Source organism: Ursus maritimus, unplaced genomic scaffold (genome assembly GCF_017311325.1).
Source record: "Ursus maritimus isolate PB19 unplaced genomic scaffold, ASM1731132v1 scaffold_31, whole genome shotgun sequence".
Lineage (NCBI taxonomy): Eukaryota > Metazoa > Chordata > Mammalia > Carnivora > Ursidae > Ursus > Ursus maritimus.
Window position 1 is genome coordinate 4,695,283 of NW_024425675.1, and position 14,503 is coordinate 4,709,785.

The 14,503-nt window shown below is 35.2% G+C and overlaps 1 protein-coding gene across 1 annotated transcript in view; it reads right to left on the bottom strand.

The window, feature by feature from the left end:
• The window catches only part of CCDC7 (coiled-coil domain containing 7), a 346,398-nt gene that overhangs the window by 206,646 nt on the left and 125,249 nt on the right, over positions 1–14,503 (bottom strand). The window contains exon 16 of the mRNA XM_040645272.1: positions 7,240–7,277. Coding sequence (XP_040501206.1) covers positions 7,240–7,277 — 38 coding nt within the window. The remainder of the gene's footprint in view (positions 1–7,239; positions 7,278–14,503) is intronic.

Genomic DNA, 14,503 nt, shown 5'->3' on the forward strand with positions numbered 1-14,503 from the left:
ATGGGACTGGTCTTAGGAACCCCTGACACACAGGGCTACTATTTGTACTTTATATTACAATCAAGTTTGCTGTTTCTCTTAGATTATATAACTGACATTGAAGTTCTGGAATACTAAACCCAAAACAGATACAAAGCCATGCTGATTAGAAAACTACCCTATTGGCCAAGTACATGAACTTGGGAAGAACTGTCTGAACTAATCATTCAATAATATTGCATATAGGGAGGGTAAAGATAAAATTAGTCTCCAAACAAAATTTGATGAATACAGGGATTCTATGAAATGCCAATATGTCTCGTTAAAACCACTGGGCATGATAGTCAAAGCTTCAATAGCAGAAAAAACCAACTGTACCCCCCCAAGTCTTTGTTATTATACCAGCTACTGAATAAGTTGCTGCCACTACTGATACATGTATGCAGCAAGACGTGAAACATGCAACCTTTACTAATCTTTCTTGGGAATATTTGAATTCCTGACATACATTTTCAACAGATGGAATAAAACCAGCACAATGTGAACTGCTATCAATTTCCAGACATTCTAGTATATTGAAGACAATGGCCAACACTGAAAAAGTACTGCTTATTTTCTAGGCACATCTCATTAAAGATAATTTTAAATGAAATACAATCCAGGGCCCTGTCATTCAAATGAATTTGGGGAAGGGGATCATTATTTGGACAATACCAAAAAGATATATTCTACATCTTTACAAGAAAACTTATTAGCTCTACAGGTCCCAACCACAAAGGACTTTCTTCTTTAAGCACTGATAACAACACATTCTACACCTAATGACTCTTCAGAGCATCTGTATCACCGTAACTAATTTTAAATGGAAGCTCCTACATTAAGAAGCTATGGAAAAGTTCCAGGCATAAAAACAAGTTTTAACTTTACATCTGCCATATTTTTTAGACTCATGGGATTACAGGTACATGGCATGTAAGCTAACTTTTGCTGATATTAGCTTTTGGCTAATAATACTTCAAATTACTTGTCAGTTCCTGGGACTTTGAATTCCATTATTTCTTCCCTCTGCTAAATATCACACTCTCTTGGCCTATTATTGGGCCCTAATGGGGCAGATTTTCTCACTTTCCAAACATTCCTATCCCATGATGGATCTTCTCTAAAGTCTCATAAGGTACAAGCCTGGAAAATTCTACTGAAATGGGACCTGACTTAGCACATCCAACCAAGGGCCAATCCTGGTTCTTAGGACCTTGGCCAAATTAATAAAATATGTCTGCACACTCGCTGGACACAGAGATACTCCCCTGCTGTTTTAACCAAACCATTGACTTAGTAAGACCCTTGCCTACAAGATTTGCCACCTGACAAGAAAGTATGATTCACTGATCCAACGGTCTCTCTCAAAAGTCATAAGATCTATCGAGGTACCGCATTCGTCCACCAGAATAATGGTAAGTTGTTAAGATCCTATAGAATTGGGATCTTCCCCTACCGATCATCCTAGGGATAAAGAAAGGGGGGGTAATCAGAAGGGGGAATGAAACATGAGAGACTATGGACTATGAGAAACAAACTGAGGACTTCAGAGGGGAGGGGGGTGGGGGAATGGGATAGACCGGTGATGGGTAGTAAGGAGGGCACGTATTGCATGGTGCACTGGGTGTTATACACAACTAATGAATCATCGAGCCTTACATCGGAAACCGGGGATGTACTGTATGGTGACTAACATAATATAATAAAAAATCATTAAAAAAAAAAAAAAGAATTGGGATCTTCAAAATTAGGTGAATTTCAGGCATTGTTCATAACCACAGAGCACTTTTTTGTCCTTTTGTAAAAGGACAAAACTATTAAATACACATACTTTTCTGAGACACCCCCTACCCAAGGAAATAGATAGAGCAACCTTTTTTTTTTTAAGATTTTATTTATTTGAGAGAGAGAGAGAAAGAGCGAGAGTGCACGTGCAAGAGCTGGGATAGGGGCAGAGGGAGAGGGAGAAGCAGGCTCCCCACTGAGCAGGGAGCCTGATGCGGGACTCAATCCTGGGACCCTGGGATCATGACCTGAGCTGTAGGCAGATGCTTAACCAACTGAGCCACCCAGGCGCCCCAGGTAGAGCAACTTAATAACAAACTCAATCCTTATTTTCCATGTGTTCATGCCCACAAGGAGGAGCTAAATCTAAAAGAAAAATATCTGATCTAAAAAAGTTAATCAAGAATGTATGACCTTCGTGTCTACTATGGTCTTGGGTCCATCTCCAATCTATCCCATCATGAAGGAACTAGATGTTAAACAGGGAATGTATCTAAAAGACAGAGAAGCCACTGTTGCCCATCAATCCTATTCTACTTGCCATCTAAGCCAGTCTCTTTTAAAAACAACCCTCACAGTGCTTGTCAATACAGCTTTCCCTTGTTGTTCACAAGTTATAGGCTGCCATACCCTGCAAGGGCCTCTCTGTACTGGTTGAACTCCAATGTACTTTGGAACTAAAGAGTGAAAGAAAGAGTATTTCAAGATAAATATTATATTCCCTTTTTTTTTTTACTCCCTACTTTGATCTCAGTGTATGAATGGACAAAGCAGACTGCTTATTTAAAAGATGGACATTGTCTTTGCATCAGATTCTTCTGCAAACATCCTCTTCTAGCCCTGCAGGTGACTTCTGAGGGGAAAATAGTAACTTTGGGGTCCCTGCTGAATTTATTGCTCCAAAAAGTGAGAAGCTGGCTCATTTCCAAGAAGGAATAACAGATCTCAGTTTATCAGGCGTGAACATGTCTGACCTTGGGAAATGGTTGGAGGGGGGATATCAAGGGAGATAATGAATAAATTTCTCTCTTCCTGCAGATATTGTACAGATATTCCAAAACAGCCTTCTTTGGCTGTCCAGGAAGTAAAGCTTATGATGGATGAATGTATTTACTTATGCTGGTTTTGCACCCACACCTACCTCAGCTGGTGACCCTACTGGCATCTTTCTCCCAGGCAATACTGTACAAATTGTTGTGATTAGGACCAGATGTCAGCCAGAGCTAATGGAGAAACCTATTAGTGAGACCCAAAGACCAAGAAGTAGACAGAGGACAAACAAATCTCTGTTATGGCATGGGCCTGGTAGTTCTCTCCATTCTCCCTTTTGGTGGTTTGCTAGAGCTGGCTCACCAGGACTGTTGAATGGGAAAACAGCTCTCACTGACACCAGCTATGTTAACATACAAAATGACTACTCCTCCAGGAGCTTCCTTTTTCTAACAAGGCCATTGCCCCAAGCAGGAATCTCTCACTGTTAACATGGTTGACTAGGTGCTCTCTATCCCCTCCCAATTCCTCTATAATTTTGTAGGGTTATGTAAGGAGCAAGTCCCTGTCAGGAGCACTTTCCATGGTGAATTTGATGTACTTTTCTGCAGAATAACAACAGCTCAGGATATATTGTACCCTCTACTGTTTCTTAGTTTATAAGGTTTCCTCTATAAAATCTAACTAATGTCTATAATTTGGGCCACAAATAATATGTTACTTGCACAACCATTAATTGAGGAAATTATAAAGTCTCCTTTAGGGTTTTTTAAAAGGTAAACCTCCATTTGTAGTTTATTTTGATAAAAATTGGAAAGAGGCAAAAAATTTTGACATGTTTTTTATTTCATAATTAGATAATCTCTTTTCTTGATACATAATATCTTCCTTGACCAGCAATCTAAATTAGCCTTCCCTGTGACTCCCTATCAGGAAGGGAGTTTTATTCTCTTCATTTATTACTCTCTAAAATTATCTTGTTAATATATTTTCAATTGTTTTTTGCTTGTCTTCCCATTATAATGTAAACATCACAAGAGAAGAAAGCTTTTTTGTGTTATTTATCCATAAAACCCAACGTTCAAAAGAGTACATATCATATGATGGTGACACTATTTGTTTTGAGTATTGTATTGATTGAGTTTAGTGAATAAAGGAATGAATAAATTTAATAGCTAATCATCTAATCCATGGGGAAAAAAGGACGCATACTAATACACTTCCTCTTTTGTATATGTTTTTGTGCTTAGTGTTGGGGGCAAATTTGTAAAAAAAAAAAAAAAGGATTTAGAAAGAAGTAGGTTGGATGTATAACTCTTAAAAATAAAACACCAGTTTACATTTTCATATCCAAAAAGTGTAAATTTCAATGCTATAAAACATTTAAGAAAAGCTAACACATTTGATGTGAAACACTGAATTATTAACATCTGTTATGTTTGATTAAATATTTGCCACTAACTCATTCCCTAACCAAAACAAATCGCTAAATGTTGTAAAGCACAAAAAAAATGTACTTTATTGTAATCAATACCATGTGTTTGTTCAGGTGGGATCTCCTTACTTCGCTCCCATCCACTCTCTGAAAGTTTGGGAGACTTTTCCAAAGTATTTTAGAAATTCTATTAGGATCTAAGAAGTAACCTAAAATGAAGTTTGATGAATAATATTGTGCCATGTGCTTAATAGCTTGATTTTTTAATTATATTTAGCAATATTCAACCTACAACTATCAAGGGAAATTCTATAAAATCGAACCAGCTAAAGCAACCTATTTCATCTCATATCTCCCATCTTTTCCTCAGTTTAAACTAAAATAAATTACTGGTCTTTCCCTGGCACATTGCGTAGATTCTAAACACCTTGTTTTTTTTTTTTTTTCAACTCTTCAGTCCACCTGTAACACCTGTTCCTCATATTTCCCTGTTAAAACCCAGCCCGTCTTTCTTAAGTTAAATGCTGTTACACTCAATCTAGCCAAAAATAACTTTTCCTCCTTTTTGATATAACCTCTTGGTAACCTTTTATAGAATGCATCTTCTGCATTATACTGCACTTATTTTTGCACATGTCTTGTCTGCCTACTAGAACATTTAATGCATTGAAGGCAAGGATGTTACAGCTGTCATCTTTATATTCCTCACAATATCTAGCACAGTGTGTTGCACAGCATGGATGTTCAATCCATATTTCCTTATTTGAACTAATTGAAATAATCTTCCTTCTGAAGTTAGGGAACATTACATGAATTAACACTAATGGGGGGAAAAGCCATTTAAGAGGAATTTTTTGATATTCATTCTATGAACTTTTTCTGGCCTTAATGTCCTATATTCCCTACCATCCTTAGTCCATTATTCCCCATCCAACACTTCTTCCATTCTTCCACTTCCCATTATTACTCTTATTAACTGTGACTTATCAGCCAAGTAGAATGGGGGCTGGCAGGAGTAGTAACTCACAGTAACACTATCATAACCCATCTTCAAGATTTTTCCAAAGCTCAGAGAAAGTAACTGAGACTGCCTTGCTATGTCTTCAATAGAGACTAGAAATTCTCTTTAAAATACTTTTGTTTAAGCCAATATTTCTAGTTCCTGAGAGTCACCAAATATAGTCTATTAAATTCAGCAGCAGCAACTAAATGTCCAATATTAAAACAACTTATATGAAAAGTTATTACTTCGTGTTCTTCAAGGTGACAAATTATTAGCTTTCCAGCATTTTCAAAGCCTATTACTTCATGATGTTTCCATAGAAGAGCTATAGTAATGTGCCATGCTCTACCATAATCTTAACATGAGTATGAATATCATGCTTTGTTTGTTTCTATTTCTACAGTTCAAAAGCTGGTTAAGTTCCAATTAAAGTTGAAGATAACTATTAATACTTTTTCTTATACCTTCTCATATATTCGTAATACTGACCAAATATAATTATAATGTGAAGTAATAAATGACAAGAACTCTACACATAATAAGTTTGCAAAGCAACAAATGTCTATCTTCTCTTGAGATATTAAAAACATACTTTAAAAAATATAATCACTACAGACATTAAAATGGACCTTTTCAAAACTTCTAGCCCTTAGTCATAACATTTATTACTTAATTCTTGCTAATTCATCTGGGTCTGTAATCTAGAAATATTAAAAATAGTAATGAAGCAGAGAAATGCACATTTCTAGATCATGCTTTCCTCTTTTCTGCATGGCAATCAAAGCTAAAATTTTATATATTAAGCTCTGTATAATTAGAGAATAAGTGCCTCGTGTAAATTGAATTTGAATTCTCAATAATTCAAGTGAATGACTGAAAGGAAACACTGTCACAGTTTATTCTCATTGAAGAGAAACCTAACTCTTATTGACAGAATTTACCATTCCACTAATCTATCTGGTTCAGGCTTTCTGTTTCTTGACCGGTTTGTGAATCGTAACATGTTAATCAAACAGACTCACTCACTAATGAAACTGTAAGATTTAATTGGATAAGTCAACCAACTCAATTATTTATGTGCATGCATATGCATATACATAAAGTGATTAAGCAAAAATGAAATGCAGAAAAAAAATTTAAGTGAGTTTTATGTATTGAGGTCATGACTCAATGAGGTAAGTAATCCCACACATGAGTATTTTCCTGAGCATAAATAAAAATTGTTTTCACACAAATACCATTTTTAAAAAAGGATCATATTCAGGGGCGCCTGAGTGGCTCAGTCAGTTAAGCGTCTGCCCTGGGCTCATGTCATGATCTCAGGGTCCTGGGATCAAACCTCCCTCCCCCAGTCTGGCTCCCTGCTCAGTGGGGATTCTGCTTCTCCCTCTCCCTCTGTACTTCCCCCACTCATGCTCTCTCTCTCAAATAAATAAATAAATAAAATCTTTAATAAGAAATGGGTCATGTTCAGTTTCTCACTATCTGAAAATTTAATTGTTGCTGGTGGGGAGGGGTAGGGAAAGTGGCTTTGTACCATACCTAGTCCTTAAATTTTTCACTTAAAAGTTTTGATTTTCACAGCATCCAAAACTGTTGATCTTTGACAACATCTAAAGTTTTAAACATTTTCTATTTAAAATTAGTTTTGAAGAGTACGATATTGTAAGCAAAGATATAAATCAAGGAGTTTTACGATAATGAATTTAGAATGGCTATTTTGCCATTTAGGTATATAAACTAATGAAGATTAGAAAAAGAATATTTTAGGGGCGCCTGGGTGGCACAGCGATTAAGCGTCTGCCTTCGGCTCAGGGCGTGGTCCTGGCGTTATGGGATCGAGCCCCACATCAGGCTCCTCCGCTATGAGCCTGCTTCTTCCTCTCCCACTCCCCCTGCTTGTGTTCCCTCTCTCGCTGGCTGTCTCTCTCTCTGTTGAATAAATAAATTAAAAAATCTTTAAAAAAAAAAAAAAAGAAAAGAAAAAGAATATTTTAAAATTTTTTACCTCTTGTCAGTTGAGCTTCCATTTGGGACACTTGAGATCTGTGATAAAGAATACTAAATTTAAATACACTAAACATACACACCAAATGTTTACACTAAATTATTTAGAAAAATGTCATTCAAAGCAGGTTTTTTAATATGAAAATTTTGGAAGATTAAGGTGTCAAAAAAGCTAAGAAATGATCATACCTGGCATTGGAAGAAACATTGCAGAAGATGAACTACTACCAAAATTATATTTCTAAATGAGTGCAAAGAGGGCTTTATATTTATCATAAATAAACATTATTTTAAACATATCCATTACACAATTACTTAATCTTTTTAATATTCTTTTTGAAGCATTTATAATTCAAATGCCAATAGTATACTAATATGGTAGTACTAACACATAGTATACTAACATGACAGTATTTTTTTAATTTAAAAAAGTTGTAAAAGTATATTGAGAATACATGCTAAAAATATACTTACTGAGGTGTGTGATCAAAAATATAAGAAACCAATGACCTCAAGAGTGTGATTTTATTACTAACTTACCCCCTGGGAAGATAACATGTTTTCCTATAGCATAATGTTGATTCTAGATTTTATCCCAGGCCTGAATTTTACCTAACTCAGTTTCTTTCATACAGAGATTAGCTAGTTTTATCCTTACTCACCTGTGTCAAAGACTTCTGATGTTCACCAAACTAATTTTCTTAAGGCACATTACTGGTCTATATTTCTAAGTCCCTCCTACAGTTAAATGTGGTAAATTAATTATGAGAGAAAATGGTGTTTACCACTTCCAGCCTGGTCAATGAAAATTGACTCATGTTTTGTCTTTCATCTTCTTTTCTGGTAGCTGGATGTCTATGCCCAATGTGGCCCAGGAAGCCAATGTAAGATGGCAAAACCTCCATATGCCAGGATACCTGAATGACCCTGTAGAGCAGGACTCCCTAACACAAACATGGACCCTGAACTTCCTGGAAGTATTTACATGAGGAAATAATTTTCTATGTGAGTCATTACATATTCTGGGCCTGTAGGTGACAAGAGTTAGCCTATATATTAAGTAATATACCACCATGGGTTTTCATATGGACTATGTAGATAACTAGACAGAACTAAATGATGATAAAACCTAACATTCACATAATGCTTCATGATATACAAAAGCATTTGGTAAACATTATCTCATTTTACTCTAACATGTTTATAAAAAATTATCATCCTCCTATAAGTAAAGGTTTTATTAAAAAAAAAAAAATGTTCAGCTCCTGACACATAGAAATGATAATAGGTCTTACCTTAATCTCTAATTTTAAAAAGACTACTATTCCAATAAGCAACTTTAAAAACAGATGCAAAAACAAAGAGGAACTACTTCTAAAATATGTCATTAATATATACATACAACAGACCTTTTGTGTAATGTGATCTAATGTCCAGTGGTAGGAATTCTAAATATTTTTCTTCCACTTCTTCTAAATTTTAAGTTGCTATCACCAGTAGCACAGGATGATAAGCTGCCTTTCACAGTTTCCCAAGAGCACTGGGAACATGCAACCTCATTTGAGAAAACCCTCTCTTGATACTAGCAATGTCACAGCTCCACAGCCAAACAAGGTATTGTAATACCTAAGACAACTATATCAGCAAAAGAAATGAAATATATTTATAGTTACAATACATAGGTAAGACCTTATGAATTATAGGATCAATACAAAGCAGCTCTTCCCTTTCTGACAACTGAAGACCAAACTGCTTAACTTACCACTCAATTCAAGAGTTTGCACAACCTCATAACAATCTACTTGTAGGCAATCTCTAAAATGGCTCCCAGCGATCCCTGTTTCATGGTATTCATGCCTGTTGTATTACCCTCCCTTGTGTTTAGGCTGGCCCTGGTGACTAGACTACTTCTACTTGTAATGAATAAGATATGGCAAAAGTGATAGGATATCACTTCTGAGATTAGATTCTACCTTTCTCCCTCCCTCCCTACTGCTTTCCCTCTCTTCTTCCCTGTTTCTGCTTCCGTGTTGTAACTAACTTTATGGAAAGGCCTCCATGGCAAGGAACTGATGTCACCAAGTAACATCCAGCAAATATCTGAGGCCCAACAATAGTTCCATGAGTATATGCTGAGCCCAGAAGTATATCCTCCTCCAGTTAGGTCTTGAGACAAATGTAGCCAAGACCAACATTGACATTGAAAATCTGATTTTATCACTTTACTGCCCAGCTCTTGTTTTTCTTTGACAATTCAGTGCTGTGACTCAGATAGGATCAGATTCATCACTGGCCTCCAGAACACTCACCCAGGACCTCAATTTTTGTGTATTTTTGAAGCCTTTGTTTTCACTCCTGACTGATTGAGGATCCACTGGTGGTGAGTCCAACTCCTAAACCATTGTTCCATGCAAATGTCCACTGAAGTTAGTAGGGACAGATTTTGATTCTTAAGATTCTGAGTATACTCCAGAATCTGGTTAGGGTCTCAGATAAATGGAGGCTCGATTCAATTTCCAGGCTTCTGTATTAAGGAACAGAAGCTATGTTTGAGTCCTAAGTTTTCTGTTTAAGTATAAAGGTACCATTAGTTAAGAACATGGGAGCTTCTCAGTTGACTAAAAACCTTTGAAACCTCTCCCTTCCTATCACTAATACTTCTCCTTCCTCTTTTTATCATCATCAGTCTTCACTAAGGTTCTCTTGAATCTTTTGGTATGTCCCTCTTTAACCACCAACCTCCCTCATCTTTCTGACTACCCTGCCAGACTTTCCCTTTCCCACTTGAGCCCCTCGGTTCCCTACAGTCACTTAAACTTTAAACCCCCATACCCCCTATGAAGAGATCTCAAGAGACTCAGACCCCCAAAAGCAACCATTTCAGGCTGAAAAGAGAGAAAGACACTATTTGAAAACAAAATTAGTGTTTTGCCCACTTGATGAGCCAGAAAGCCACAAGACATCTTCTCAGCCACTCACCTAAAACTTAGTCCACACTTCCCTAAGATTACATATCAAGGCAAAACAAAGTCTTCTCCACAAATATTGACAAACATGTAAGCTTAGCTTGTCCCAGTTGCCAGAAACACAATTAGAATAAAAATATAAAGTGGAAAAAAGATGAAAGCTAACTCTTCCATATAGACCAGCTGAGTTTGTATTACAATGTTTTACTGATTCAAGGCTAACATTTTTTAATGAAAGCATTAAGATCTCTTTTTGCATCTCTTTGTTTGTTTGTTTATATATGTATTATATATGTGTGTTATTTTTTCCTCCAAATGATATCACCAAATTACTCAATAAAATCTCTTAAAGGAGTTCTATCAAATTGGCTTAGAGATGAATGAGTGTCATTATAAATTAAGTATTTCTAAGACAACTTCCAAAAATACAGAAACTAACACAAATGTTTTGGTGGGGGCTTTTTAGATTCATATGATCTGAAATATAAATTGGTAAATAAAGCTAGTTTTAAAATCATTGTTAAAATAAAAGCAGGCATATATTCAGAGATGTCAGCTTTAATACATGCAGACATGCAATTTTTTCTACCTAAGTTCACTAGTCAAACAAGTTTATGTTATAGCTGCTAAATGTTTACTATTATAAACTATAAATCCAACCTAAGAACAAAATGTACAATAAAAATGGATTGCTTCAAAGTCACAGGATATAAAGTCAATGCACAGAAGTCTGTTGCATTTCTATACACTAATAATGAAGCAGCAGAAAGAGAAATCAAGGAATCAATCCCGTTTACAATTCACCCCAAACCATAAGATACCTAGGAATAAACCTAACCAGTCAGGTAAAAGATCTGCATTCTGAAACCATAGAACACTCATAAAAGAAATTGAGCAAGACACAAAGAAATGGAAAAACATTCCATGCTTATGGGTTAGAAGAACAAATATTGCTGAAATGTCTATGCTACCCAAAGCAATCTATACATTCAATGTACTCCTTATCAAAATACCACCAGCATTTTTCACAGAGCTGGAACAAACAATCCTAAAATCTGTATGAAACCAGAAAAGACCCTAAACAGCCAGAGGAATGTTGAAAAAGAAAACCAAAGCTGGTGGGATCACAATGCCACACTTCAAGCTGTACTACAAAGCTGTAATCATCAAGACAGTATGGCACTGGCACAAAAACAGACACATAGATCAGTGGAACAGAATAGAAAACCCAGAAATGGGCCCTTAACTCTATGGTCAACTAATCTTTGACAAAGAATATCCAATGGAAAAAAGACAGTCTCTTCAATAAATGGTGCTGGGAAAATTGGACAGCCACATGCAGAAGAATGAAACCGGACCATTTTCTTACACGATACTCAAAAAATAAATTCAAAATGGATGAAAGACCTAAATGTGAGAGAGGAAACCATCAAAATCCTATAGGAGAACACAGGTAGCAACCTTTCTGACCTCAGCCACAGCAACTTCTTGCAAGATAGGTCTCCAAAGACAAGGGAAACAAAAGGAAAAATGAACTGTTGGGACTTCATCAGGATGACAAGACTCTATGCAGAGAAGGAAACAATCAACAAAACTAAAAGTGCAATCTATGGAACGGGAGGAAATATTCACAAATGACATATCAGATAAAGGGCTAGTATCCAAAATCTATAAAGAACTTATCAAACTCAACACCCCAAAAAACCAAATAATCCAGTCAAGAAATGGGCAGAACACATGAACAGACATTTCTCCAAAGAAGAAACACAAATGGTTAACAGACACATGAAAAAAATGTTCAATATCACTTAGCGTCAGGGAAATACAAATCAAAACCACAATGAAATACCACCTCACACCAGTCAAAATGGCTAAAGTGAATAACTCAAGAAACAATCAGACGTTGGTGAGGATGTGGAGAAAGGGGAATCCTCTTACACTTTTGGTAGGAACACAAACTCGTGCAGCCACTCTGGAAAACAGTATGGATGTTCCTCAAAAAGTTAAAAATAGAACTACCCTACAGCCCAGCAATTACACTACTAGATATTTATCCAAAGGATTCAAACATACTGATCCAAAGAAGCACATGCATCCAAAGGTTTATAGCAGCAATGTCCATAATAACCAAACTACAGAAAGAGCCCAGATGTCCATTGACAGATGAATGGATAAAGATGATGTGGGGTGTGTGTGTGTGTGTGTGTGTGTGTGTCTGTGTGTGCATGTCTACGTGTGTGTGTGTGTATATATATTTATATTTTTATATATATATGTTTATATATATAATGACATATTATTCAGCCATCAAAAAGAATGAAATCTTGCCATTTGCAATGATGTGGATGGAACTAGAGGATATTAGGCGAAGCAAAATCAGTCAGTCAAAGACAAATACCATATGAGTTCACTCATATGTGGAATTTATAAAACAAAACAGAAGAACAGAGGGGAAGGGAAGGAAAAATAATATAAGATAAAAACAGAGGGAGGCAAACCATAAGAGACTCTTAACTATAAGGAACAAACTGAGGGTTGCTGGAGGGGAGATGTGTGGGGGGATGGGGAAGTTGGATGATGAGCATTAAGAAGGGCACTTGATGTAATGAGCACTGGGTGTTATATGCAATTGATGAATCCCTAAATTCTACCCTTGAAACTAATAATACACTATATGTCAAGTAAATTGAATTTAAATTTAAAAAAAATGAATTGCTTCATACATGCCAGGCACAACAGTTTAAAAAAAAAGAGGGATGAACCATATGTTTAACTTTTTAGATCCTTTGCTTCTGTGATATATTTGATACCTGATTTGTTGATAAGAAAAATAGCAAAATGAGGACTAGCTTTGTTTAATTTCTCATATAACTTTCATGAGCAATTCAAGAACAGTTAAGAATAATTAAATAGATGTCAGTGGAATAAAAGTTTATAAGTGAACTTTTCAACAATTATATTTCATAATATGTCTCTTTAAAAAGTTTAAAAACAATGATCCTGTATTGTAGCAAAATAATTTTCTGTACGTCATATTGTCTTTATCAAGTATTCAATTACTTAAGAAAATCAAATCTCAATATTAGAAAGCTAAGGTGTTTTTTTTTTAACATTAATGTAACCTTCTATATTTATCTTGGAAATCTTATATTTGTTAAATAACTAAACGACCTGTGATCCTATTTTGTCAGGTATTCAGACTTTTTAATGTTTAACAACATTGATAACCTGAAACTTTAAAAAGCTATACTAAGTTAAATAATGAATAGTCATTGATGAGCTAGATCATTTCCAAATAAGATAAAAGATTGAAACATTAACTGCTGAACACAAATTTATCAACTTTTGGCATCTTGTTTTTATACAGTATAGAGAATCTACATATATTTTGATCTCTTAATAAACATGATAACTGGCACTATGAAAAAGATATTTTTCTCTAGAAAATTGTGAAATGATGTGCTCATAAATTTGTTAGGGAATGATAGTATATGGCTGACAGTTCACAATTGTTCGCTTCCTAGTATGTTAAAAAGAAAAAAGGCCGCTAATGGTTTAAAATCCTAATTAATGTATGTAAATGAAGCTAACAGGAATGGTAAAGATAGAGGAAAAAAAGAGTCTATATGTAAGGAAAACAACGTGTGTGGTTTTTTTTTAATAAGAAAGGTATGAAGGACATTTTTTGTTGAGGAAAAAATAGAATAATTTTTTCCTAAATTAGGATAGCTAGTTGTTCCAGAGGAAAACAGAAAAAAGTAATACAAAAGTTGAATGGATTTTTAAAAGAAAAAGTGGTGCAAAAGGAATCTTGGAAAGGGAAATTTATGTGTGGTCAAGCTAGATAAGAATTGGAATGGATTTATTTTTAAATTTTTTTAGTGAGCATTGATATCAAAAGTACATTGGTACAAACCTAGGATTCTACTTTGTCCCTGTTGAAAGGATAGTTTTCTTGGACTGTTGATATTCTCTTGATAAGAGATTATGAAAGATTTTTCTTTATCTCTTCAGTAATCTGTCTAGAAAACAATGATCCTGTATGGTAGCAAAATAATTTTCTGTACGTCATATTGTCTTTATCAAGTATTCAATTACTTAAGAAAATCAAATCTCAATATTAGAAAGCTAAGGTGTTTTTTTTTTAACATTAATGTAACCTTCTATATTTATCTTGGAAATCTTATATTATTACATTTGTTAAATAACTAAACGACCTGTGATCCTATTTTGTCAGGTATTCAGACTTTTTAATGTTTAACAACATCCCCAAATCAAATGCTAAATGAAGTCTTTTGA